A 25,101-nucleotide genomic window follows, 5' to 3' on the forward strand; every position below is an offset into this window, starting at 1 on the left:
CAGAGCCGCCCCACGGGTGAATAAACGCCCGTGTTTGCTCTGCCACCAGGTTCCGAGAGCCCCAGATTAAAGGGCACAGTCTCACAGCATGACTCCTTTCAGAGTCCAATCTGGATTCCTGCTTGGATTAGTTTGAGTTGTTTAGCTCTGCAACATTATGCTGTATGATGAAAAATTACACACAGAGGTGTCCATCATATCACATCTGAAAACAGCTCTTTCAACATGGCCATCGCATACATTGTTTTAATGGTTGTTCTTTTGGCCCAAATGTGTGAGTCAGTCTCCGGTCTACCCCTGACCTGAGGCCTATATTTCTGTAGGAAAGTTCCCACCCAGTTCTTCGGGTCATTGTAATGACATTATAAACGTTTATCACAGTGATCTCCCTGGTGAGTGGAGTCATGAAAAGCCGCTCTCCTGACTGGCTTGAACCAGTGTGAACCAAGTGGACTTGACGTTTGGTTATGGGAGCAAAGCCAGGGGCGAGAGGTGAGCTATTGAGAGAGCTACTTAAAATGAATTCAGGGTGTTAAGGGGTAACAGGAGAAAGCCGGGCAAGGCTATTTTTATGAGGCCAGTATCACACGCACAGCGGCTAAGAGAAAAGGGGATTACTGTACAGCCTGTGAAGTGGTTCTGATATTGGGAATAACATAGTTCCTCGCCAGAGTAGGATAGCATTTGGCTGAAGCCAGAGTAAGATTTAATTGCCTGGGTTCTCTGCCACCAAGAAAACACTGGAATGTTGTAAGTGAGGGTGTGTTATCAGGACTCTGATCTGGAAACCATCATGGAAATCAAAGGGCAAGACATTAAGGACATTACACAGACACAATAACACATTCACACCTTTGAACATATAATTTCCAGTCAATTACTTTATTAGTGCCAAAAGTTCATCTTGCGTAACTTGTGTGAAGTTCAGCTCAGGCTTATGCCAAAAACAAGTGTGACTGGAACACATGATTTTACAGAACAGTGCATGCTTCAGATAAGCCACGGTTATGTGTGTATTCAATGCTGGTATTCAAATAAAAAAAGAGAGCAGAATGAAGGATAAACACTGTCAGTCTTTCACTGGTTCACACATGACAACCTCCAGTAGAACTGAAAACATTACCAACAGTCAGAGTTGCCACATATTGTAAAAACAAAGTACAACACACTAAAATTAGAGTCATCTTCTCAAGAACTTTTAATCATACATAGAAATGTCATTCAACAGTACCATTCATTTAGAATGTTATATCAGTATATTTAGTGTAAAGAGCATTACATTTTTGTCTGATGAGGAATATCCATAGGGATGACAAAATCTTTTATAACCACACCAGAGATAGAGCTGTGGAAGAGAGAGAAAGAGACGCAAGAGTACATGACTATATATATTGGAACACCTCAGACTACATTTGAATACCTCAAAAGCCAACATTTATCTGTGGTTTATGTACCACTGTCCATCCTTTTGTTTTTTTTTGTGTTTTTTACGAGCAGTGTGGCAAGCAGTGTCTTTCAGAATCAAAAAGTCAACATATCTTTGCGCTAGCTCCCTCCCATCATCATTGCCCTATATCTGGGTTACTCCTAAAGCTGAGATTTCTTTTACAATACATCTTACTGACTTAAGCAATTCTTACTGGGATGCAATTGATTAAGTTGTTTTTGAACAAGGGGGTGGGGTGTGCACATTACTGCTGTTGGAATGTGGTATTGCAGACATGGAAGGGATCCAACACATCCAGCCCACAAACACCATGACAAGACATTGTTACCATACGTGTTGGTTGTTAGCGCCACAATAATTCCAATCGTCAACAGTTCCAAGCAAAAAACATGTACAAGACAAGGTGAACAGATATCAGCCTACAAATCCCAGAAGCGCAGTTAAAGTCAGTAAATTCCTTAGAACGCCCCATGTTGCTTCAGGTCTTCTGCCGGCTCATAGAAACTTGCTCTGTGGGGTTTCAACTCCCTGGTTGTCGAAGTAGTGTAGCATGGCATAGCACGTTAAGGCTGGGAGGGGGGATGCGCTGCATGCTGCGACATAGCTGCAGGAGAGGACATGGACTGGACCATTGGCTGGGCTGGCGGGGGGGGCGGGTGCAGAGGCTGCGCCCCTGAGTGCGTGTTGGGGGAGGGCGGCGGTGTGGGACGTTTGAATTTATCTGGGCTGGTGCTTCTTCTCGGGGAGGGCCTCTGTTTTGAAGAAAAGAGGGAAGACAGAGGGCGATAAGAAACACTCAGTCATATCAATTCTCATCAACAACAAAAAAAGACCCCTTCTCAAAAAGCCTCCATTTTAAATCGAACACCTTCAAATACCTTTCCGTAAACAGTTCCCCTTCTTACGTGAGCATTGGCGAGTCATAAACAAATATTGATGGTGCCAAAGCGCTGGCGAATACACCCTGGCTTTGATGAGTATCTGGGTGGCTGGCCTGATGCACCTCGTCACCACCACTTACTACTGATGAGCTCTAGGATCTCTAATGACGGCTGCCACCCAGAAACCAACACACTTCAGAGGCACATGCTGACAAAAAAAGTAATGCTCATCTCTGGAACACTCAATGTTACCATGGAAACACAAAAAGAGTGCTTGTGTCACTTTTGCAAAAAGGCTAACGCAAGTCACTGAAAAGAAGCAGAGTGTTCAGCTCAAAGTCATCTCTGAGCTGAGAACTGTTTCAACCCTGAGGGTGCACCTAGTACCTGATGAAAGGAGGGTGAACTCCTGTGACTTCTCCCAGCAGCCAGTCAGACACAGGAAATCAATGTTACTTAACCGGTCTCCATAACCACAGGGAATGGCTTCACTGTACAGAGACACTAGGCTCCCACATTTCCATCCTCAGTTTTTATGCAAGTCCTACCATATATATATATATATATATATATATATATATATATATATATATATATATACACACAGTGCCTTGCGAAAGTATTCGGCCCCCTTGAACTTTGCGACCTTTTGCCACATTTCAGGCTTCAAACATAAAGATATAAAACTGTATTTTTTTGCGAAGAATCAACAACAAGTGGGACACAATCATGAAGTGGAACGACATTTATTCGATATTTCAAACTTTTTTAACAAATCAAAAACTGAAAAATTGGGCGTGCAAAATTATTCAGCCCCTTTACTTTCAGTGCAGCAAACTCTCTCCAGAAGTTCAGTGAGGATCTCTGAATGATCCAATGTTGACCTAAATGACTAATGATGATAAATACAATCCACCTGTGTGTAATCAAGTCTCCGTATAAATGCACCTGCACTGTGATAGTCTCAGAGGTCCGTTAAAAGCGTAGAGAGCATCATGAAGAACAAGGAACACACCAGGCAGGTCCGAGATACTGTTGTGAAGAAGTTTAAAGCCGGATTTGGATACAAAAAGATTTACCAAGCTTTAAACATCCCAAGGAGCACTGTGCAAGCGATAATATTGAAATGGAAGGAGTATCAGACCACTGCAAATCTACCAAGACCTGGCCGTCCCTCTAAACTTTCAGCTCATACAAGGAGAAGACTGATCAGAGATGCAGCCAAGAGGCCCATGATTACTCTGGATGAACTGCAGAGATCTACAGCTGAGGTGGGAGACTCTGTCCATAGGACAACAATCAGTCGTATATTGCACAAATCTGGCCTTTATGGAAGAGTGGCAAGAAGAAAGCCATTTCTTAAAGATATCCATAAAAAGTGTAGTTTAAAGTTTGCCACAAGCCACCTGGGAGACACACCAAACATGTGGAAGAAGGTGCTCTGGTCAGATGAAACCAAAATTGAACTGTTTGGCAACAATGCAAAACGTTATGTTTGGCGTAAAAGCAACACAGCTCATCACCCTGAACACATCATCCCCACTGTCAAACATGGTGGTGGCAGCATCATGGCTTGGGCCTGCTTTTCTTCAGCAGGGACAGGGAAGATGGTTAAAATTGATGGGAAGATGGATGGAGCCAAATACAGGACCATTCTGGAAGAAAACCTGATGGAGTCTGCAAAAGACCTGAGACTGGGACGGAGATTTGTCTTCCAACAAGACAATATTCCAAAACATAAAGCAAAATCTACAATGGAATGGTTCAAAAATAAACATATCCAGGTGTTAGAATGGCCAAGTCAAAGTCCAGACCTGAATCCAATCGAGAATCTGTGGAAAGAACTGAAAAGTGCTGTTCACAAATGCTCTCCATCCAACCTCACTGAGCTCGAGCTGTTTTGCAAGGAGGAATGGGAAAAAAATTCAGTCTCTCGATGTGCAAAACTGATAGAGACATACCCCAAGCGACTTACAGCTGTAATCGCAGCAAAAGGTGGCGCTACAAAGTATTAACTTAAGGGGGCTGAATAATTTTGCACGCCCAATTTTTCAGTTTTTGATTTGTTAAAAAAGTTTGAAATATCCAATAAATGTCGTTCCACTTCATGATTGTGTCCCACTTGTTGTTGATTCTTCACAAAAAAATACAGTTTTATATCTTTATGTTTGAAGCCTGAAATGTGACAAAAGGTCGCAAAGTTCAAGGGGGCCGAATACTTTCGCAAGGCACTGTATATATATATTTTTTTTAATCACGGCAGCTGTGATGGAAACAGGAATTTCGGTACAATTTTATAAATGCCGACAGAATTGGTTTGTTTGACATGGTGGGATCTTTTTGTGACTGTAAAATGAATTATGCGAGAAATGGCGTTAAATGGCGTTATGCTCAAATATTGATATAACAACCATCATATCAAAGTAAACTTGGGAGTCACACGATGATATGTTGTGTGGTCCTCCCACTACAACTCGGAAAACCATGCAGTTTATTAGGCTACAGATGAAATAAATTAAATTAACAGGGCGGTGAAAGTGCACAGTGATCTTGATGCTCCATTCCAATAAATATTGAGGGTCGTATTCTGGTGACACGATGATCGATCATTGACTGTTGTTTGACAAATATACATTTTCTCGCTGTTATCCATAATAATCTCATCATGTAGACTAGCCAACCCCCGCTGTATATGAGAGCTGTTGGCTAGAGCGCACCTGCTAAAACCAGAGGGAGCACATTTGATATTTAACGCAACAGTTTTTGTGACAAAACTATGGGTAGAGTTGAAAATGCAATGGAAACATATTGAACTTTAGATTTTTATTCTGTACATGAAAACATAAGCGAAAAAGTAAATTGTGTGTGCACTACATCATCACACACTGATTTGTATCCGCAACAAATGCATTTGGTGGAAACACCACTGGTGGGAAAATGTGCAGATTTTCTTAATGCAGATTCTTGAATATTTGCAGGAAAATCTGGTTGCCAATTAGATGGAAACCGAGCCGATGTTGACACGGAGCCGGAGGCGTCTGCAGAAGACAGTCACTGATGTAATTATAAAATGTTCTACTCAGTACTCACGACTCCTACTCAGAACTTGGGTATATTTTTGTGTCCATTTGCAATTAATAGGCTAATCCATATTCCCTTAGGCTGCTCCTAGGTCCTTTTGCGCAGCAATGGAATGAATGATGGGACAGAGTGACCTGAACAGCGGTAACAGGAAAGTGAATTAACTAAAGCCTGTGGTAATGAGTGGTTGAACGGGAGACACAGGTCACAGGGAGCTGTGTCAGATTGGGCTGATCCCTGCCGCCACCACAGTCATTACCACCCTGATGGCACTGGGAGAGGACATCCTGAGTTGATAACAGGCACTGGGAGGACAATTAAACACAGGCAGGGAGGTCCCACAAGATTGTGCCAAATGGTGTGAGAACTGAAATAAAAGCTTTTAAATTAAGAGCATTCTTCAATTCCACAAGCAATGAATTTAGCAGTATTGATTTGTTATTATGTTTGAGCATAAGAACACAGAATTAGCCATGGTAAAATGCATAGAATTGCAGGAAATTAGCTTTAAAAATGTCAACATTCTCTTAGCTCATGGCAGAATGTGTAGAATCGCATTAAATTAACTTTAAATGCAAACAATTCGCTACTCCGCCATCGAGAAATTCAGCTGCGCAGACCTCACCCATTACCATGCCCACCACCTATGCCCCTTTTTGATACAGAAAATAACCCTGCACACCATACAAATCTGCTGGCTCAGACTGACTCCTGGCCCGTTTATTGAAAAGACCTCATTTGATAGAACATTCATATAGTCCAGGGATCACCAACTACATTCAGCAGGGGACCATTTTTTTTCTTGAGCGCATGTTCGGGGGTCCAGAACATAATTACAAATAATCCCAAACAGATATAATATTATAATATTTGACTAAAACAATTATTTCAAACCTTGCTATATGATCACGCGACTCTCTTATGCGTGGGAATATAACTTGGAGCTGATTTCCCAGTGTTTTTACAGTCTTATGCCCAACAATTTATTTATTCCTCAGAAAACATGGGAGGGGGGAAACAACAACACACACAAGTAAAACTACCATAAGTGGAATACCATCAAGGCTAGTCATGTAAGATGACGGACACAGGAGCTTTATACTGTACCAAACAAATTAAGATGTGACCCAGATTAGATACTCATTAGATACACACCATAAAGATTAATGGCCCACTTACACCAGCCCTTCTCCATGGTATTGGTAGGAGATCCATTCTTCACTATTGCTACATCTCAGCAAGGATCAATGTACACGACAACACTCCCATGATATCTAGATCCGGGACATTTTGTGTTAGTACCATCTGAGAATGCTGTCTGCGCCATTTTAGAGAATAATTGGCATTCATCCATCTACACATCAACCCCATTATTTTTCATGGTGCAACTTATATTGCTTAGTCTTGCTAGTTCGGATTCCCATTGGTGGTGTGATAGGAGTAAAGCAGACTCACCGCTACGCCGTGGGAGGATCCTCCGTGGATGTGCAGGGCTGGGGCGTTGAAGTGGGAGATGGCGGCTCTGGACAGAGTGGCCGGGGGAGTGAACCCAACTGTGTGACTACCGTATGACAGACCTGGAAGAAGACACTCATTTAGTTTGTAATGTATTTTATGTCTCTGAATTCCATGTACAGTTGCAGCCAAATATATTGGCACCCTTGCACTTCTGTTGAATAATTCCCTATTTCTTAAAAAATAACTTAAAATAAAAAAATGTTTGGTCCCCTCACCTTGTTATTTGATTTTCAACATTGCAGAACCAATTGTATTTTTGTAAACCTAAGTTTACATTCTTTATTTAGACAAATAGCATGGACAAAATGATTGACACCCCGGAGATTGTACTTGGTTGAACAGCCTTTGGGCCAAGATAACTGCAGACACTCAATGAGCTTGTTGCACCTTTTCACTGCCAATTTTGCCCACTTTTCAGCAGCAAACTTCTCTAATTCTTCAATTATTAAGGGGTGCACTCCAACTTCTGTTTTCAGCTATTGCCGTAGGTTATGGATGTGATTCAGATCTGGACTCGTCGCTGGTCACTCCAGAACCTCTTATTGAAACATTCCTTTTTGATGTGTGTTTGGGTTGTCTTGTTCTAAGACAGACAACCTTCAATGGAGACTCCGTTTTTGGACACTAGGTTAAACATCAGACTCAACATTACACTCCAAAACACTAATCTGCTGATTTAATGGATGTCTTCCACACGTCCAAGGCTCCCAGTACCAGAGGCAGCAAATCAAGGCCACAGCATTATCGAACCTCCCCCATGTTTAATTGTAGGGAGGGTGTTCTTTTCATTGAACACTTAATTTGGTTATCAGTAAACACAGCGCTGATCTGTATTGCCAAAGAGCTCTAATTTTGTTTCATTAGTCCACAGAACATTTTCCCCAGGATTTAAATGCAGAAATTATAAAAGTGCTGAAATTTGTTTTGGTTGAAGTTGAATGGAACAGTATAAAACAATCAGATTGGAGAAAGAATCATTGAAAACACTTAGAATGTATGTGTTGCCATCCTAGGATCACTCACTACTCATAAAGCAAATGTAGAACTTTTATTATTCAAAAACTAAAAATACTGTCAAATACAGTCATATTGTCAATTTTTAAAATGTATTATTTTTATTTTATTTTTTAAATGCCTTGATATAATAAACTCAGCAAAAAAATAAGCGTCCCTTCTTCAGGACCCTGTCTTTCAAGGATAATTCGTAAAAATCCAAATAACTTCACAGATCTTCATTGTTAAAGGGTTTAAACACTGTTTCCCATGCTTGTTCAATGAACCATAAACAATTAATGAACATGCACCTGTGGAACGGTCGTTAAGACACTAACAGCTTACAGCCGGTAGGCAATTAAGGTCCCAGTTATGAAAATTTAGGACACTAAAGAGGCCTTTCTAATGACTGAAAAACACCAAAAGAAAGATGCCCAGGGTCCCTGCTCATCTGTGTGAACGTGCCTTAGGCATGCTGCAAGGAGGCATGAAGACTGCAGATGTGGCCAGGGAAATAAATTGCGATGTCCGTACTGTGAGACGCTTAAGACAGCGCTACATGGAGACAGGACGGATAGCTGATCGTCCTCGCAGTGGCAGACCACGTGTAACAACACCTGCACAGGATCGGTACATCCGAACATCACACCTGCAGGACAGGTACAGGATGGCAACAACAACTGCCAGGAATGCACAATCTCTCCATCAGTGCTCAGACCATCTGCAATAGGCTGAGAGAGGCAGGACTGAGGGCTTGTAGGCCTGTTGTAAGGCAGGTTCTCACCAGACATCACCAGCAACAACATCGCCTATGGGCACAAACCCACTGTTGCTTGACCAGACAGGACTGGCAAAAAGTGCTCTTCCCTGACGAGTTGCGGTTTTGTCTCACTAGGGGTGATGGTCGGATTTGCGCTTATCGTCGAAGGAATGAGCGTTACACCGAGGCCTGTACTCTGGAGCGGGATCCATTTGGAGGTGGAGGGTCCGTCATGGTCTGGGGCGGTGTGTCACAGCAACATCGGACTGAGCTTGTTGTCATTGCAGGCAATCACAACGCTGTGCGTTACAGGGAAGACATCCTCCCTCATGTGGTACCCTTCCTGTAGGCTCATCCTGACATGACCCTACACCATAACAATGCCACCAGCCATACTGCTCGTTCTGTGGGTGATTTCCTGCAAGACAGGAATGTCAGTGTTCTGCCATGGCCAGCGAAGAGTCCACAAGGAGTAGATGCACTGCAGTACTTAATGCAGCTGGTGGCCACACCAGATACTGACTCTTACTTTTGACCCCCCCTTTGTTCAGGGACAAATTATTCAATTTCTGTTAGTCTGTGGAACTTGTTCAGTTTATGTCTCAGTTGTAGAATCTTATGTTCATACAAATATTTACACACGTTAAGGTTGCTGAACATAAATGCAGTTGCCAGTGAGAGGATGTTTATTTTTTTGCTGAGTTTATTTTGGCCATATGGAGGAAAAAGGGGTTAAAAAATAAATAAAATTTAAAAAATTTAAAAAAGGAAATAAATCAATTAAGGTTTACCAATGACCAAATTAAGCATTCAAAGAAAAGACCCTCTCTACAATCAAACATGGAGGTTCGATAATGCTCTTAGGTTGATTTGTTGTAATACATCATGAAATCAGAAGATTATCAAGGTGTTTTGGAGTGCAATGTTCAACCCAGTGTCAGAAAACTGTGTCTGTTGAAGGTTGTGGGTCTTCCAACATGACAACAACCCCAAGCATACACCAAAAGCACCCTGAAATGGTTCAAGAAGAAACACTGGACTGTTATGGAGTGTTGATTGAAATGTATTGATTGAAATGAACATGCTGTAACATGGTCAGCATGTTTCAACCAACCTTTATGATGTTTCCCAGTCATGTAGAGATGACTGGGAAACAAAGGTGCCAATATATTTGCCTGCAACTGTATTTCTGTGGCATGTACCTGGTATGAATGTGAGTAAAGTAAGTTTAAGGATCTCTATGTGACTGAGAAACACCATAAAGGCTGGTTGAAACATGCTGACCATGTTACAGCATGGTCATTTCAATCAATACATTACACAGGCATTTGGGGCTGCTGCACTCACTAGGTCTCCACAACTGGCATTATACTTACACTTCTAATTGGGTGCACGCCACAGCGATCACCCAGCCAGCTACTTTGGGTCATTAGCCTCAGAAGCCTAACACAGTGTAGCTTGGTAACCTGGCCTGCTTAGCGTTTCTAGGGCCATGTCTAGCAGAGCTATCAGCCCCCGCTAACACTCGCTCATTATGTCTCCAGCTGTCTGACACTGCAGACTGTCAGAGATAAACAGACAAATTACCATGATGGAGTCTTATCTAACCCTATTACCCTATTCTTGGTCATTCCAGGGAGCATCCTTACACTTACTTCTCTGGAGCAGCTTTAATGTAAAATGTTGCTCTTTGGAGAATGGGAGATAGACAACTGGATATTGGCGGTGGTTTGTCTCAAGAGTATTGTAACGTAGGCCTAATTGGGTGATTCAAGGTGAGAGACTAATCCTCAGGGGCTTATTTATTATTGCTTGAGATCAATGTAACCTTTCAGTCAGTTAATATCATGAAGTACCAAAATGTCATTACTGAAAAAAAAAGAAAAAAAAAATCTCTAATAAGGTGTTTTGAAGACCGACCAGTCCTTGCAGCCCACTAGAACTTGAGCTCCATGGTCTTAAAGGCCCAGGGCAGTCAAATACTTAATTTCCTGTGTTTTACATATAGTTCCACACTATGAGGTTGGAATAATAGTGTGAAATGCCTTTCTAGTTTAAGTTTGAAAACACCATCTGAAATCAGCTTGTTTTGGTGGGGTGGCGTTATGGCTTTCCGTGGTGACATCACCAGGTGGAAAATTAGTTAGAACAATAAGAGTTCCAAACCTCTGCCAATAACAGCTAATTTTCCATATCCCCCTCCACACTCAGACCCTCCTAGACAGTGCTAGCAAAATTATTGTTTGAGAAATAGCCCTCTGCTAAGAAAACATTTTTGTATCTTTTTGACCATTTAATTGAACACAAAGGTACTTAATTGTTACCCAGAAATGATTTTGATACTGACATAAAAATGGCTGCATTGGACCTGTAATTATACCCCTGAAAACATTTCCTGGACAAAAAAAAAAAAAAAACTCCATCTGATCTGTTAACATGAACCATGGTTTTAAGGAGGTGCCTTGCATACTGAGCCTGGGTGTTGCAGGAGCTCTCTTTCTGCATAACAGGATATGCTAAGAAGAAAACTCAAAAGTAACTTGCTGCAGGCAAAGGACGTCACCCAAACAAACTCATTTCTCCCTCAATTGGTATTAACTTTAGAATCTGTCAAACTTGACATGATGTCTGACATTTTCAGAAGGAAAAATGTGGTTAGGGATTGGGGATAGGGATATAAATAAGATTGAATTGAACTAATTTAAGAATAGAGTTATTGTTTTGATATACCTGTTAACCCAATGTTCAAAACAAGTAGCAACCAAGACAGGACTTGTACCAAGGTGACCTTAAATTCACCCAATTATCAATAAGGATATATCAAACTGGAACAGAGAGTTCCTGATACACCGTTAGATAAAATAGGACTTTATGAGTAACTAAATATAAACTAATACACCTATTCATATCACACAATATTATACAACAACTCTGTCAGAGTGAATGGTGCTCTTTATGGATGTGGCACTTTCTCTTCCTTCAACCAGTGACATAATAGATATTCATAAAACAGGGTGTAATTATGAGGTGTTGGACGTGGGCCAAGGTATTCCTGTACTGTACGTACCAGGTGATATGGGTCGGCTGGAGCTGGGGGAAGGAGTGTATGGGATGGGACTGGATACCGTCCGTGCTCGCAAGCCTTGAGCTGACATCTCATTGAAGTACCTGAGGGAGGAAAAGAGCAGTTTAGACAATCATTTTATGTCTCCAAATATCACTCCCAATCCCTTGAGCAATGATTCGCTGTCTGAAACGGAAAGTACTAGCATTGGAGTATCAAGTGTGACATTGAGGAAGTGAGAATGTGGGGTTGCTTATTTGACTTTTGGCTATGCATGGCTGACCGCAGAATAGAACTTAAACATAGGTTGGAGATGGTGAAGTTGGAATAGAGTGTTTAATGGGTTGCTGTTTCATGTCTACCTCTCGTCATCCATCTCCAGACTGGACTCGCTCTCAGACAGCTGTCTACACAGGGCCTCGCGGCGCTCCATCTCTCTCTGCAGCTTCCTCTGCAGACGGATGTTCTCCTCACGCATGTGCCGCTCCTCCTCAATGTACTGGGCCCGCTTCTCTGTGTCTGGGAGGGGACAGACAAATAAAGTTTCATTAAAAACCAAATGCATCATCATTACACAGAAATGAGTCATTTCACAACAATGTATTGTTCTGAGAGAGCAAAGACGCAAAATATTTTAGACAATATTATAATTAATGTGCTTACCAAAAGTACTTTTCTATAATGCACCACTTCAATAGTTGTTTTCCTTAGCCTTTCATTGGTGTTTTTTTATGTGCTTTTTATTGCTATAGTATAGCAGCTATTGCACCCAAATACACTGTGGTCGTCATGTTTCAAAGTAACACTAGCCCCATAGGTGAAATAGGTCACTTATGGTCTCTAATGACAAAAAGGGTTATGAGGTAACAAAGCCCATGATTTCATCAGCTTCTTAGTATTAGTTTTGCCACAGCCCTAGTCCAAGAAGGCTTTAGACCAAACAAAAGATTGGTCTGACGACTCCCTCTAGTGGCTGCAGCAACCATCACAGAACATCAACTGTGTGTATAGCGCTGTCCGCGTTACTGAAGTTGCAACATAATTACAGCCAATTCTGACTGAATAGTTATGTTAAAGAATGACCTAATTTGTTTAGGAAAAACATTCCCTACTCCCTAAACCCTTGCTCTCTTAACGTGACACATGTATGCATCACATGCACGTGACCAATAGGGCCTGACCTATAGCATATCATTATCACAAATAAATTGGTTATAGCAAACTCTGAACACGTGACAACAAAATGGATGCAGAGGACATGAAAAATAACTTGAAACGGGGGAATGTTTAATGGTTGCGCAGGAGGTAAAGGGGAAGTCTGATGTGTGGAATAAATTTGACTAGTTGTCGAAAATACAGGAGATCAAGAAAAAGGTATGGCGCAAGCTTTGCGTGCATATTATGTGTGCTGTTAGATTACAAAGAAAAATATGTTTGGAACAATGTAAACAACACATTATAAGCGTACCAGAGTCTGTTGTAACATTTGTTTAGTTTTTTTTGTAAATCCTTTATTACAGTAAAGACTAAAAACAGTCGCATTCATTCGTGAATGCAATTTTCTAAACGAAACAGTTTAGGCCTATTTATTGTTAACGTTAATTATTCAATGGTCGCTTTGTTATTTTAAAAATAAATAAATTATTGATTGATACAGTAACCTATATAAGTATTGAAATACAGGCCTAAGTAAGTTATAGTATTAAGACCAAAGAGGATGCGCTCTTAGGCATACTGGTTATACAAGGATGCTATACTTAGCCTACTAATGATGATGACATTACTTTTTATTATGATAATAATAATAATAATAATAATAATAATAATAATGACAATAACAAGGAGATCATAGAAAGATGGTTATTATTATTATTATTATAAATATAATTTGACAATTTGGAAAACTGTAAAGACTCAATAAATTATAAATAATACCATGGTCTAAAAAATAAGTGTAAAGCCTTTATTACAACATAGCAAAGATTAAAAACAGCTGAATTTGTGAAATTGTTGCGTGAGGCTTGGTGCTCACGGAATCAGTAGGCTATTGAGTGTTTAATCAGGCAACAGAAGCAGGATCTCTCTCATTTCTGTAGATACACAGTACCAGTTAAGTTTGGACACCTACTCATTACAGGGATTTTCTTAATTTTTTTGCTATTTTCTACACTGTAGAATAATAGTGAAGACAAACTATGAAATCATGTGGGAATCAAAAAAGTGTTAAACAAATCAAAATATATTTTAGCTTTGAGATTCTTCAAAGTAGCCACCCTTTTGCTTGATGACAGCTTTGCACACTCTTGGTATTTTCTCGCCCAGCTTCATAAACCACCTTGAATGAATTTCAATTAACAGGTGTGCCTTGTTAAAAGGTCATTTGTGGAATTTATTTCCTTCTTAATGTGTTTGAGCCAATCAGTTGTATTGTGACAAGGCAGTGGTGGTATACAGAAGATAGCCCTATTTGGTAAAATACCAAGTCCATATTATAGCAAGAACAGCTCAAATAAGCAAAGCATTACTTTAAGACATGAAGGTCAGTCAATAGGTAAAATTTCAAGAACTTTGAAAGTTTCTTCAAGTGCAGTCGCAAAAACCATCAATCACCATGATGAAACTGGCTCTCATGAGGACCGCCAGAGGAAAGGAAGACCCAGATGTACCTCTGCTGCAGAGGATAAGTTAAACAGCACCTCAGAAGCAGCCCAAATAAATGCTTCAGAATTCAAGTAACAGACATCTCAACACTAACTGTTCCGAGGAGACTGCATGAATCAGGCTTTCAAGGTCGAATTGCTGCAAAGAAACCACTACTCAAGGGCATCAATAAGAAGAGGAGACTTGCTTGGGCCAAGAAACATGAGCAATGGCATTAATCTGTCCTTTGGTCTGATGAGTCCAAATTTTAGATTTTTGTTCCAACCGCCGTGTTTTTGTGAGAGTGTGCAAAGATGTCATCAAGGCAAAGGGTGCCTACTTTGAAGAATCTAAAATATATTTGTTTAACACTATTTTGGTTACTACATGATTCCATATGTGTTATTTCATAGTTTTGATGTCTTCACTATTATTCTACGATGTAGAAAATAGTAAAAAATTAAGAAAAACCCTTGAATGAGTAGGTGTGTCTGTTGACTGGTACTGTAAACTGTTGACTGGTACTGTATATGGATGAGTTATAAAGCCAGGCACATTTAACAGTTGATTATAGACCTAATTAAGTTGGGGTTTCGTCTCTCCTCACTTTTCTTAGACAATCAAGGCAAGGGCTGTTTTCTCGTCTCCTAACTATGCTGCTGCCGCATTGTTCTCAACACCAATATGCTGGTTACTTTGGTTATTATGCACATAGCAACATGGTCTAGGAAAAGGCGCCAATTCAACACCGTTTCAGAATCGCAGACAGCGACCACTACCCAATGTGGGAGAAAGCGCATTTTTTAAAAATTATATAATTTTTTATTTGTGTGGCACCATTGTTCTTACATAATATAACCACCACATACAATTTCTGCAGCACACTTCTTAAGACTGATGGACTGTGCCATCCCTACGGCCTCCACGATGGATCAGTCCACTCCGACAGGCGCGAAATCAGACAGGTGTCTTGTATACAATTATTATTTATTTGACTGATACTGCTCGACTAAAGAAATCTCGGTCAACAAACAGCCTATCAACCAAACAATTGACCAGTCGACTAAATGGGGTCAGCCCTAGTGTGTCCACATCTGTTTGAGTGGTAGAACTAATCGTTCCCAAATTGAATTAAATTAAAGTGTATGGACCTTTCAAACACATGATAGACATGTATCTGTAAAAAGAGGAGTACTCTACGGTGACCTACCACTGGTGTTCTAAGATCACGTGAAACAATCAGTGAACAAAATGAAAATAACTGACTGTAGATCTTCTTGAGCACCAAAGCTTTTACGAATTTTTATGATTTCTACAAAACTAGGTCACGTCATGATGAGTTCACCGTTAACCATCGGCCTTTGACACTCACGCTGCAGCTCGGTGGTACGGAGGCTCTTCTTCAGTCTCTCCACCTCGTCCTTCAGGAAGCGGATATGCCGCATCATGTTCTCCGGAGAGTCGATCTCCATGGAAACATCCCTGGGAGAGGGAGGAGCAGACACAGGCTGGTCCAACTTCTCCTGGAGGATTCTGTCAAAGTTAACAGATCCGCCAGTAAGGGAAGATGGAGAGAACCATTCGATATATTATTACTACTTTCCTAATAAAAGATCATCACTGAAGAGCATACAACAGTAATATGAAGGTTAATTTTGTTTACTTTCAACCATTCACTGAATCCAGCACCGAGGTTTCTCTAGATGTGCACATACTACTCTACACCTAAAGAATATACGGTTACATAATAAAATCTTACCTTTTCTCTGCCTCCAATTTGTCCATGCGCTTCCACAGTCTATTGACAAGAGCTTCTTGTTCTTGCTCTAATGTGTTTTCGAGGTCAATCTTCTCGCGCCTTAGCTGGAAAGAAAGGGAACACAGAAAAGAGATTCAGTTTCAGAACATCTTGCACAAAGAAATGCACACCCACACACAAAAAAACATATACATCCCCAGCACGGTAATGGCACTTTCTCTTAAGTGGCAGTGCTGACGTGATGTTTTAAGTTTGTCCTCATAGAATAGACTCAGCTGCACCAAGACGATGTCATTGCGCATGGCGTCATTCACAGGAGGCTGGTGAGGGGAGGACGGCTCAGACAAACGGCTGGAATGAGGTGACTGGAATGGTATCAAAACCATGGAAACTATTGTGTGTTGATGCCTTTAAAACCATTCCATTTCATTCATTCATTTCCAAACACTATGAGCACGTACTCCTCAATTAAAGTGCCACCAGCTGCCTGTGGTGTCATTATAGTGTCACTATACCTGCTCCAAGGTGAGCTGCTTTGATATTGTGTCGTTCTCCATTTTCTTGATCTTCTTCATCAGTTTGTTGACCTGGAACTCCTGCTCCTGTTCCAAGTGCTGTTCCAACTCAGCCTTCTCATGTTGTAACTGTGGGAGGAAAAGGGGAGGAGAAATCAATGCAAGTAATTGCAACCACTGAAAAGATTGGCATTAGAGCACTGTGGCTACATGTTGATTGGTCCGTGTTATAGAGATGGTAAAGGGTTGGTACTGCTTGTCTCTGATTGTGATCTGGTGAAGAATGTCTTGTGAAATGGCGATGGTACAGCTAGATATAGCCCAAAGCAGCCAAAGTAACCACCTTTGGCAGTCTACCAATAAAAAGGGTGTGGCTCATAACTAGTTAAAAATAAGACGATTGTGTGATGGATTATGTAGATATATTTATTAGGGCCAATTCGCAAATATCTAACGAATACCGACCAATCATCAGGTCATTTTTTTTTTTACACCTTTATTTAATCTTTATTTAACTAGGCAAGTCAGTTAAGAACATTCTTATTTTCAATGACGGCCTAGGAACGAGGCAGAACGGCAGATTTTTACCATGTCAGCTCGGGGGATCCAATCCAATCTTACAGTTAACTAAACGCTCTAACCACCTGCCTCACGAGGAGCCCGTTTGTTATGCGAATGCAGTAAGCCAAGGTAAGTTGCTAGCTAGCATTAAACTTATCTTATAAAAAGCAATCAACGACTATCGTTGCACCAATGTGTACTTAACCATAAACATCAATGCCTTTCTTAAAATCAATACACAAGTATATATTTTTTAAACCTGCATATTTAGCTAAAACAAATCCAGGTTAGCAGGCAATATTAACCACGTGAAATTGTGTCACTTCTCTTGCGTTCATTGCACGCAGAGTCAGGGTATATGCAACAGTTTGGGCCACCTGGCTCTTTGCAAACTAATTTGCCAGAATGTTACGTAATTATGACATAACATTGAAGGTTGTGCAATGTAACAGGAATATTTAAACTCATGGATGCCACCCGTTAGATAAAATACGGAACGGAATAAACGTTTTGTTTTCGAGGTGATAGTTTCCGGATTTGACCTAAGGCTCATATTTCTGTGTGTTTATTATAGTTAAGTCTATGATTTGATATTTGACAGAGCAGTCTGACTGAGGGGTGGTAGGCAGCAGCAGGCTCGTAATAGTCAAAGGTATATGGTTTAGAGAGAAATAGTCGACGCGTTATAATTCCTCGAATAACTTGCGGCAGAACTTGAAAGGGGTTCCTTTGTTATTTTACCGTTCATGTCTTCCATACAGAATGTCTTGATCTACTTCAAATAAGGTCGGTGTTTCGTACAGGCTTAAACCACCTCTGTTCATGTCTTCCACAGAGAATGTCATGATCTACTTCAAATAAGGTCTGTGTTTCGTGCTTAAACCGCCTGGGCGTTTTGATACCCGTGTAAATCTCACTAGAATAAGGTAACGTTTTTCAAAATATTTTCAGAAATCCACTCTACAATTTTTTTTATCTTCGCTTATATTTAGCCAATATTGATCAGTTACCTTGTCCTATGAATATCTACACAGTTATAAAATTGGCACGGTGGTGAAAGCCTACACGAAACACAGACCTTATTTTAAGTGAATCTAAAAATATCCTATGGAATAAATGAATGAAGGAACCGCTTTTCAGATTTTGCTAGAAGGTGTCATGGGAATTATGACTCGCACTTTGGTAGTCAATTCTTACCATGTCCATTATTAAAATAGGATTTCCTGCATATAGAAATTACAGTTTTTGTTTTCAACATTCATCACAGGTAACTTAAACTATTTTTATTCAAACAGTTGAGAGTATTTGTCTCCTAAGCAGACTCTTCAGTATCATTGTCACTTCAGAGCTGTGTGTGTTTTACAGATGGCAGAGAAAAGCAGAGCACCAGTGTGGGACTATTACATAGAATTGGCACCAGGGAAAGCAAGGTGTCTTATTTGTGATAAAGATGTAAGCATGGGGTCAGAAACGGCTAAATCAAAAAATACCACCAACCTGTGGAATCACCTTAAGAACACCCCTCCAAAAGCCCATATGTATTATATTAAGTTAAAATAAAAGTGTTCATTGTTCATTCAGTATTGTTGCAATTGTCATTATTACAAAAATGTGTGTATATATACATATATACACATTTAAAAATAAATAATAAAAAAAAATAAAAAATAAAAAAATTGGCAGATTGATCGGTATCGCCTTTTTATTGTCCTCCAATAATCGGTATCGGCGTTGAAAAATCATAATCGGTCGACCTCTAGTTGGCGCCCCCCCTTGGGTTGTGCCGTGGCGGAGATCTTTTTGGGCTATATCTTCAGCCTTGTCTCAGGATGGTGAGTTGGTGGTTGAAGATATCCCTCTAGTGGTGTGGGGGCTGTGCGTTGGCAAAGTGGGTGGGGTTATATCCTTCCTGTTTGGCCCTGTCTGGGGGTATCATCGGATGGGGCCAGTGTCTCCTGACCCCTCCTGTCTCAGCCTCCAGTATTTATGCTGCAGTAGTTTGTGTCGGGGGGGCTAGGGTCAGTTTGTTATATCTGGAGTACTTCTCCTGTCTTATCCGGTGTCCTGTGTGAATTTAAGTATGCTCTCTCTAATTCTCTCTTTCTCTCTCTCTGAGGACCTGGGCCCTAGGACCATGCCTCAGGACTACCTGGCATGATGACTCCTTTCTGTCCCCAGTCCACCTGGCCGTGCTGCTGCTCCAGTTTCAACTGTTCTGCGGCTATGGAATCCTGACCTGTTCACCGGACGTGCTACCTGTCCCAGACCTGCTGTTTTCAACTCTCTAGAGACAGCAGTAGTGGTAGAGATACTCTTAATGATTGGCTATGAAACGCCAACTGACATTTACTCCTGAGGTGCTGGCTTGCTGCACCCTCGACAACTACTGTGATTATTATTATTTGACCCTGCTGGTCATTTATGAACATTTGAACATCTTGGCCATGTTGTTATAATCTCCACCCGGCACAGCCAGAAGAGGACTGGCCACCCCTCATAGCCTGGTTCCTCTCTAGGTTTCTTCCTAGGTTTTGGCCTTTCTATGGAGTTTTTCCTAGCCACCGTGCTTCTACACCTGCATTGCTTGCTGTTTGGGGTTTTAGGCTGGGTTTCTGTACAGCACTTTGAGATATCAGCTGATGTACGAAGGGCTATATAAATACATTTGATTTGATTTCTAGGGCAGTGGCTCTCAAACCTCTCAATGGGGACCCCCAGACGTTTCACAATTTTGTTGTAGCCCTGAACTAGCTCACCTGATTCACCTAGTCATGGGCTTGATAATTAGTTGGCAAGTTGAATCAGGTGTGCTAGCTCTGGAATAGTTCAAATAAACAGAATGTGTCCCAGAGGAGACATTTGAGAACCACTGATGTAGGGGTTATGCTAGGGGGTGGGCAAACTGAGGCCGCATACAGCCCGCCAAGCCGATTAAATGTGGCCCGCACGGGACTTCAAAAATCCACTCTGGGTGACACTTTAAAGTGTAAAATGAGATACAAAGTACAGTACCAGTCAAAAGTTGACACACCCACTCACACCCGCTGAAAGTTTCTTCAAGTGCAGTCGCTAGAACCGTCATGTGCTATGATGAAACTGGCTCTCATGAGGACCGCCACAGGAAAGGAAGACCCATAGTTACCTCTGCTGCAGAGGATCAGTTCATTAGTTAACTGCACCTCAGATTGCTGCCCAAATAAAAAGTAACAGACACATCTCAACATCAACTGTTCAGAGGAGACTGTGTGAATCAGGCATTCATGGTTGAATTGCTGCAAAGAAACCACCACTAAAAGGACACCAATAAGAAGAGACTTGCTTGGGCGAAGAAACACGAGCAATGGACATTAGACCGGTGGAAATCTGTCCTTTGGTCTGATGAGTCTAAATTGGAGATTTTTGGTTCCAACGGCCGTGTCTTTTTGAGACACAGTAGGTGAATAGATGATCTCTGTACATGTGGTTCCAGCGGTGAAGCATGGAGGTGGTGGTGTTATGGTATGGGGGTGCTTTGCTGGTGACATTGTCTGTGATTTATTTAGAATTCAAGGCACACTTAACCGGCATGGCTACCACAGCACTCTGCAGCGAAACACACCCCTATCTAGTTTGCGCTTGGTGGGACTATCATTTGTTTTTCAACTGGACAATGACCCAACACACATCCAGGCTGTGTAAGGGCTATTTGACCAAGAAGGAGAGTGATGGAGTGCTGCATCAGATGACCTGGCCTCCACAATCACCTGACCTCAACCCAATTGAGATGGTTTCGGATGAGCTGGACCACAGAGTGAAGGAAAAGCAGCCAACAAGTGCTCAGCATGTGGGAAATCCTTCAAGCATTCCTCATGGAGCTGGTTGAGAGAATGCCAAGAGTGCAAAACTGTCATCAAGGCAAAGGGTAGCTTTGAAGAATCTCAAATATATTTTGAATTGTTTAACACCTTTTGGTTACTACATGATTCCATATGTGCTATTTCATAGTTGATGTCTGCACTATTCTTTTTTATGTAACCCGGTAAGTTACCTGAGAACACATTCTCATTTACAGCAACGACCTGGGGAATAGTTACAGGGGAGAGGAGGGGGGAATGAATGAGCCAATTGTAAACTGGGGAGGATTAGGTGACCATGATGGTATGAGGGCCAGATTGGGAACTTTGCCAGGACACCAGGGTTAACGATAAGTACCATGAGCCCTTTAGTGACCACAGAATCAGGACACCCGTTTAACTTCCATTCCGAAAGACGGCACCCTACACAGGGCAATGTCCCATATCACTGTCCTGGGGAATTGGGATATTTTTTTTTTAGACAAGTGGAAAGGGTGCCTCCTACTGTCCCTCCAACACAACTTACAGCAACATCTGATCTTCCATCCAGGGACCAACCCTGCTTAGCGTCAGAAACAAGCCAGCGGTGGGATGTAGAGTGGTATGCTGCTAGCCAATTATGCTATACAATGTAGAAAAACCCTTGAATGAGTAGGTGTGTCCAAACTTTTGACTGGTACTGTATGTACAAATTATAATTGACCTATCTATTTTCAAATAACTGCCCTCTCTCTGGCCCGCAAATAGATTGACTATCAAATTAGTCAAAGAAAAATCGGTGTGGCCCTCCGTTGAATTTCGAAATCCCTGTGTCCCTCTTCCCAAAATGATTGCCCACTCCTGGTATAGAGGCAGCCCTGTCCTTATAGTAGTAGTAGTACCCTATACCACTGAAAATACTAATACTATGAACCACTATTTACTGTTGAAGCCTGGGGTGTGTTAGAACAGGGTTGCTAGTTCAAATCCACATTAGCATTGTTGTTCTAGCCTGGTGCAGGCCACTGACATGAAATTCATGGGGAAAAGTATGTTAGACAAGTCCATGTTTTATGACGACACTTGGTGAGGGGAACATGTGCTAAGGAGCGTCCGTCGACACTAAAGTATAGGAATGGAAGTGGTCCTGTTTTATGTTATGAAACAGGCCAGATAACAAGAGCCTCTAGACTGTCTGACCTTTAACCTGGGTTTGGTAAAACACACAAGTGGTCCAGTGAGATTCATGCTTCTTTGTACATCAAACCATTAGTCAGTACAACAAAGGTCAATAGCTCATATTAGTAATGGAGCCGAGGCAAAATATGGGTCAGTTGCAAAAGAGACCAAATAGCCTAAACCAGGAATAGGAGTAGTCAGTCAAGTCATTTAGAGTAGTGATGAGGTCAGTTAATAAAATAACTTGAGTCAAGAACCAATGCTGTTGGTTCTTGACTCAAACACACAACCTTAGGTTGACATTGCGACAAATACTTGGCATAAGTTAAATGCCCCAGGGTCAGTTATTTTCCAGATGTCACTCACTTGCATGAGTTTTCTTGACAGTTCATTCGTGAGAAATTCCTCCTCTTTCTCATAGTTAACGGCGAGGGTCTCCTTCTCTTTCTGCAGGGCCTGGATCTTCTTGAACAGAGTGTTGCTGATGAATTCCTCCTCTTGCTCAGCCCTGGCTTGCTGCAGGCACAGAGGACAAAATGTACCAAAAATTTCAGTGCAGCATTCACAACAAAATGGCTCACCGAATACCTGAATACATGTCATAAATGTGTTATGGGATGCTTAACATTTTTTGCACTGGGTAACAATGGCAACATATGAAGTGATTTGTTTTTGCCAATCGAATGTCAGCTTCTACCACACTGCTCAGCTCACAGCTGCATTCCGCTAAAATATGGGATTCATAAAGCTGATGGCTTTCTAATTGGCGCAGTAGTATCTTAACAAAAACAAGGAATAGCACTGTGCAAATTTGCTGCATTAAAGGTCTGTCAGCTAGAGGGGAAGCCGTTAGTCCACCCCCCATATCAATGACTCAAGAAGTAGCCTATTGCACTAACTGAATGAGTGACTGACGTTGAGGAACTACCTATAAAACATGTCATGGCGAGGAAAGCAGAGACAGGGGTGGTGGAGGCACATAACAGGGGAACGAGGAGAGAGGAAATCAAATCCATGTCAGTCTACTGATGCTTAAACAGGCATACTAGGTGTTGTTGGACTAGCTAGGTTATGATTTATTATAAATTCAACGTTTGTGCCAAGGGGTATATGTAACGTTAAGCACAAAAATAAATAACGATGAGAACCCAAACCCTCATAATAGCGGACTAGTTGGCTAGTTTAGATGACACAGCTAACATTCTAACGTAAGTTCGATACAAACGTCAACTTCTTTGTCACCATTTGTCAAATGGATTGGTGTTTGCAAATTAACAACAGGACATTGGCTAGCAAGCTAATAAACTACGTTAGTTATCACAAACAAAACGGGTTACCAAGCTAACCAACTAGCTATGCTAGCTCACTAAACTAGCTAAGTTATCTAGCTAGCCTCTTAACAAGCATAACTACGTTGTCTTTATTTCGCTACTAGGTAGGTAGCTAGCTAACGTTAGTTGGCTAACCTGGTTGCAATTTCGTATGTTTAACGTGCGTGTATAACGTTAGGCGATTTTTTTTTATGTAGCTAGCTAGGCTAACCAACAAAAACCACCAGTTACTCACAATGGTGACGCTAGCTTTACGCAGGTCCCGATTCTCCCCCTGTAGTGCCTTACACTTGAGTTTGAACGTCTCCAGCTCAATTTTAAGAACTTTGTTCTCCTGTTGTAGTGAGGCTAATCGGTTAGTTAACTCCTCTAATCGAAACTGTGAAATGACTACCCCCGGCTTGGTCAAATTTGAGGCGGATGATGACATCGGTGTAGCCGAGCTACTCCCTGCTCCGTCCGTGTCGCTCTCGCTTGCACTGTCCGCCATGGCTATGTGTGCGACAGACAGTACGGTGGAGGAGACGATACTGCAGCTGCAGTGTTTGTGGGGCAGCAGCAGGGTCTTCACTAATTGCCACAGTCACAAAGTCATCATTATGGCTAAAGCCCGCCTATTTCTACAATGTATATTCTTAAAGTCGTATTTTAAACGTAAACTTAACCCTAACCACACTGCTAGCCTTATGCCTTAACCTAACCTCAAATTAAGACCAAAAAGCAAGATGCTGTTTCCATGTTTGACTTTGTGGCTGTGATTTCTAGTGACAACCCGGCAGCAGCCTATGAAAATTCGGTGTGACGTGACCTTGCTCTGTTTCAACCACACGCGTGTTAAAATAGCGCCACCTTGTGGAGATAGCTCTGTCAAGTGGTGTCCTATTTTGTGCCAATGTTTATCGATGCCATATGAAACAGAAAATAACATATAGAAAGTAAACGAGTAGTATATTGCAATTAAGTGGACAATATTACTGAGGAAGTTTTTGGCTTCTGAGTGGTGTAGTGGTCTAAGGCACTGCATCTCTGTGCTAGCGGCATCACTACAGTCCCTGGTTCAATTCCAGGCTGTATCACAACCGGCTGTGATTGGGAGTTCCATAGGGCGGCGCACAATTGGCCCAGCGTCATTAGGGTTTGGCTGGGGTAGGCCATCATTGTAAATAAGAATTTGTTCTTAACTGACTTGCCTAGTTAAATATAAATAAAAGGAGGGCAAAGCTGTTCATCTTTTGCTTTATCCAACAGTAGTCTAATGGACATTTGCAGTGCATGAACAATATAATTTTGTGTAGAAAATAGTAAAAATGTAAGAAAAACCCTTGAATGAGTAGGTGTGTCCAAACCTTTGACTGGTACTGTATGTCTGTGACCAAATTTGAAATCAACTCCTCGTCTTGATTCTCCACAAGTGTGCACTGCGACACTTGATCGCATGGATTTATCAATGGGGGAAACTCCCTCCAGCCAATGCTTACACCAATTCCTTTAAATCCATGACAGGGAATGTGCATCTGACACTTCTGGAAAAGGGTGGAGAATCAGGAAGCAGTCCAGGTG

At 41.5% G+C, this 25,101-nt stretch overlaps 1 protein-coding gene across 1 annotated transcript; it reads right to left on the bottom strand.

The window, feature by feature from the left end:
• Positions 1-863: 863 nt before the first annotated feature.
• Positions 864-24,368, bottom strand: LOC110502534 (coiled-coil domain-containing protein 6). Its single transcript, XM_021580616.3, has 9 exons — positions 23,777-24,368; positions 22,577-22,726; positions 16,659-16,787; positions 16,144-16,247; positions 15,757-15,917; positions 12,107-12,263; positions 11,748-11,848; positions 6,865-6,986; positions 864-2,199 (listed from the first exon to the last, which is right to left on the bottom strand). Exons 1-9 carry the CDS (start codon positions 24,029-24,031, stop codon positions 2,011-2,013), a joined length of 1,368 nt encoding a protein of 455 aa, XP_021436291.2. The 5' UTR covers positions 24,032-24,368; the 3' UTR covers positions 864-2,010.
• Between the last annotated feature and the right edge of the window lie 733 nt (positions 24,369-25,101).

Source organism: Oncorhynchus mykiss, chromosome 23 (genome assembly GCF_057628025.1).
Source record: "Oncorhynchus mykiss isolate SJ-2025 chromosome 23, ASM5762802v1, whole genome shotgun sequence".
Taxonomy (NCBI): Eukaryota; Metazoa; Chordata; class Actinopteri; order Salmoniformes; family Salmonidae; genus Oncorhynchus; species Oncorhynchus mykiss.